The sequence below is a fragment of the Pristiophorus japonicus genome, chromosome 3, assembly GCF_044704955.1.
Source record: "Pristiophorus japonicus isolate sPriJap1 chromosome 3, sPriJap1.hap1, whole genome shotgun sequence".
Taxonomy (NCBI): Eukaryota; Metazoa; Chordata; class Chondrichthyes; family Pristiophoridae; genus Pristiophorus; species Pristiophorus japonicus.
The window spans coordinates 232,467,385-232,470,601 of record NC_091979.1 but is presented as its reverse complement, the minus strand read 5'-3'; the positions used below and the strand labels follow the sequence as shown (position 1 = coordinate 232,470,601).

The 3,217-nt window shown below is 46.8% G+C and overlaps 1 protein-coding gene across 1 annotated transcript; it reads left to right on the top strand.

Annotated features, from left to right (window-relative positions):
• The first annotated feature begins 214 nt into the window (after positions 1-214).
• LOC139260164 (uncharacterized) lies at positions 215-1,299 on the top strand. The gene has a single exon (XM_070876403.1). It carries the CDS (start codon positions 273-275, stop codon positions 1,281-1,283), a length of 1,011 nt encoding a protein of 336 aa, XP_070732504.1. The 5' UTR covers positions 215-272; the 3' UTR covers positions 1,284-1,299.
• Positions 1,300-3,217: the final 1,918 nt, after the last annotated feature.

Sequence of the window (3,217 nt, the reverse complement as noted above, 5' to 3'; positions counted from 1 at the left end):
GGATGCTACTAGTTGGGGGTTGGGGGGGGGGGGTGTTGAAGGGACAATAATTGAACCCAGATTGCTCTCCAAACCGGCGATACTTCCGATTTACATTTGTCACAAGTGGTTGGTAGGGCACTTCTGTTTTCGAACATAACAACCAATATCGAGAATAGATGACGCACGATCTGGAGGAGGGTGGGTCTGAATGTCACACGACAGTTCAGCTCACTTTCTTGCGTTTGGCGTTGGAGTTGCTCTCACTCACTGCTCTCCAGCCGCAGGAAGCCATGTTCACCAACGCACGATGGCAGCGAATTAAGTCTGGGTTCCGTGGACCCGAAGATTTCTACCCGCTGAGGCATGTCACCCATAGGGAATGGGGCAGAGGCTTCACTCTGCCAGACTCTGCTTTACTCGGGATAAATATCGATATTCCCCGAGAAGGGAAGCGTTCTGCTTTCTCCATTACCAATCTAATCCATGTCACCGACAAAAATGGAGTCCAGGGCATCCTGACCGATCAGTGCTTGAAGAAAGCAAACATAAAGCAGATTGGAGAAGAGCTGAAGGTTCGCTTCTCCTGGTGGGGCGTCCAAGTGAACCAGGAGGAAATGGAGGTGCAGAGGGAGGTCCAGAGGGAAAGAGTGGGGAAATGGCTGAGCCAAACCACTGAAGCCTCACCCCAAGACCTGGAAGGTTTGCGGGACTCCCTGGTGGAGCAGTACATCAGCTCTCCCGCTTTCCTGGAAAAGTCCAACTACGGGAATTTCAAATTCACCTACAATGTAAATGATCTGATAGCCGAGTATCGGAAAACAGTGTGCCAGGGGAAAGATCCCGCGTTCAGCGTGTTGGGAACTTTCAAATATAATCTGGAGATCATGCACACTGTGGCTGTCCACCCGCCCGGTGTCAAGCTATTCGAGAGATGCCCTCCACTCCCTTCTGAAGTTGTCTCCCGGGAAGGCACCAACTGGACATGGAGCCCAGAATCAACAGGTTCGGAAGTGCGAGTGCTGCGGGAGGGTGGCGATGGGGCGTGGAGAGTCGACGATTGTTACCCAGACCTTCGGTGCTGGGACTTTGTGAGCTTTGCCTTCTACCTGCCCGATGAAAAGCCCGAGTTCCCGGTCCCCCTGGAGTGCAAACACCTCACCGTCTGCGAAATGGAGTGGAGTCAACGATTCCGGCCGCCTTATACCTACATGAGCCGGGATGAAGCGGAGGAGTTCTATCAATCTTTGTGTCCAGGCTGTCCACAAAAACACACATGTTTCTGTCTGTGTGAGCTACATTAAATACTCTTTCACTTTTTGAGACTGTATTCATGAATTATAAAACATTTAATGGGGAGTGAGGAGAATTTTAATTCTGTTGAGTTTCAGTTTCAGTTGAGAGATTATGGGTTTCTTGAATGTTTATTTTCGCTTTAATCAGCTGTAGTCTCATTGAATATAAACTGTAACCTGGGCAACTCGCGGGATTGTTGTTTCATTTGCGAAATGTACATCAATGCTAAATATATATATTTAAATACTGTATTAAACGGGGCGGTGCAGAACTTGGTGCAAAGAATAACAGGACCAACAACACCAGGGGCTAAAGGGAAAACGCCATTGCTGGAAATCGAAATAAAAGCATAAAATGATGGAAGAGCATAAAGCATAAGAAATAGGAGCACGAGCCCGCTCCGCCAAGGCTAGAGTAGAATTCCTCTTTGGTCTCGTTTCTAGCTTCGGCATACGCGCTGATGACCATAGTGCATTGGTTCCGGGCAAGGGTGAGCCAAGGGGAGTCTCTGAGACAGCCAACTGGTTCATTTTTTATGGCGAAACCTACCCCATGGAGGCGACGTTCTTCTTCTGGTTTACCATTTCACGCCCCCCCCCCCCCGCATTGCTGCTGGGTTCGGTGCCGCGCTGGGTCCTTGGCTGGGCTGCTATTTATCCCCCCCCCCCCCCACCCCCAGCCTTCCTGCTGCTCCCACCCAAAGTGGATCACCTCACATTTTCCCACATTATACTCCATCTGCCAAACTTTTGCCCACTCACTTAGCCTATCTTGTTGCAGACTCTTTGTGTTTTCCTCACAACTTGCTTTCCCATCTATCTTTATGTCATCAGCAAATTTGGCTGCAATACACTCAGTCCCTTCATCCAAATCATTAAATAATTGCGGCCCCAGCACTGATCCCTGTGGCACCCCACTAGTTACAGTTTGCCAACTTGAAAATGACCCATTTATCCCAACTTTCAGTTTTCTGTTACTTAACCAATCCTCTATCCATGATAATATATTACCCCCAACACCATGAGCTCTTATCTTGTGTAGTAACCTTATTTGTAGCACCTTATCAAATGTCTTTTGGAAATCCAAATACACTACATCTACTGGTTCCCCTTTATCCACCCTGCTCATTGCATGCTCAAAGAACTCTAATAAATTTGTCAAACATGATTTCCCTTTCATAAAATCATGTTGAATCTGATTGATTGTATTATGATTTTCTAAATGTCCCACTACTATTTCCTTAATAATGGATTCCAGCATTTTCCCAATGACAGATGTTAGGCTAACTGGCCTATAGTTTCCTGCTTTCTGTCTCCCTCCTTTCTTGAACAGGGGCATTACATTTGCTGTTTTGCAATCCACTGGGACCTTTCCAGAATCTAGGGAATTTTGGAAGATTACAACCAATAACAACAACATCTTGTATGTAAGTAGCACCTTTAACATAGTGAAATGTTAAGCCACTTCACAGGGGTATTATGAGATTTTAAAAATTGACACCGAGCCGCATAAGTAAAAATTAGTGCAAGTGACAAGATGCTTGGGCAGGTTTTAAGGAATATCTTGAAGGAGGAAAGAGAGGTGCAGAGATTTAGTCGGGAACTCCAGAGCTTGGGGTCTACATCCACGATCTCTGCATCCACTTCTTTTAAGACCCTAGAATGAAGCCCATCAGTCCAGGGGACTTGTCAGTCTTTAGTTCCATTAGTTTGCCTGGTACTTTTCCTCTAGTGATAATGAGTGTTTCAATTTCCTCCCTCCCTTTAGCCCCGATTGTCTACTATTATTGGGAAGCACGGGAGTCAGAAGGGTTGTGGGTTCAAGTCCCACTCCAGACACTTGAGCACAAAAATCCAGGCTGACACTCCCGGTGCAGTGCTGAGGGAGTGCTTTACTGTCGAAGGTGCTGTCTTTCAGATAAGATGTTAAATCGAAGCCCAGT

What these genes read in the sequence shown, in the direction of transcription:
- LOC139260164 (XM_070876403.1), top strand. Translation starts at nt 273, where the DNA reads ATGTTCACCAACGCACGATGGCAGCGAATTAAGTCTGGGTTCCGTGGA.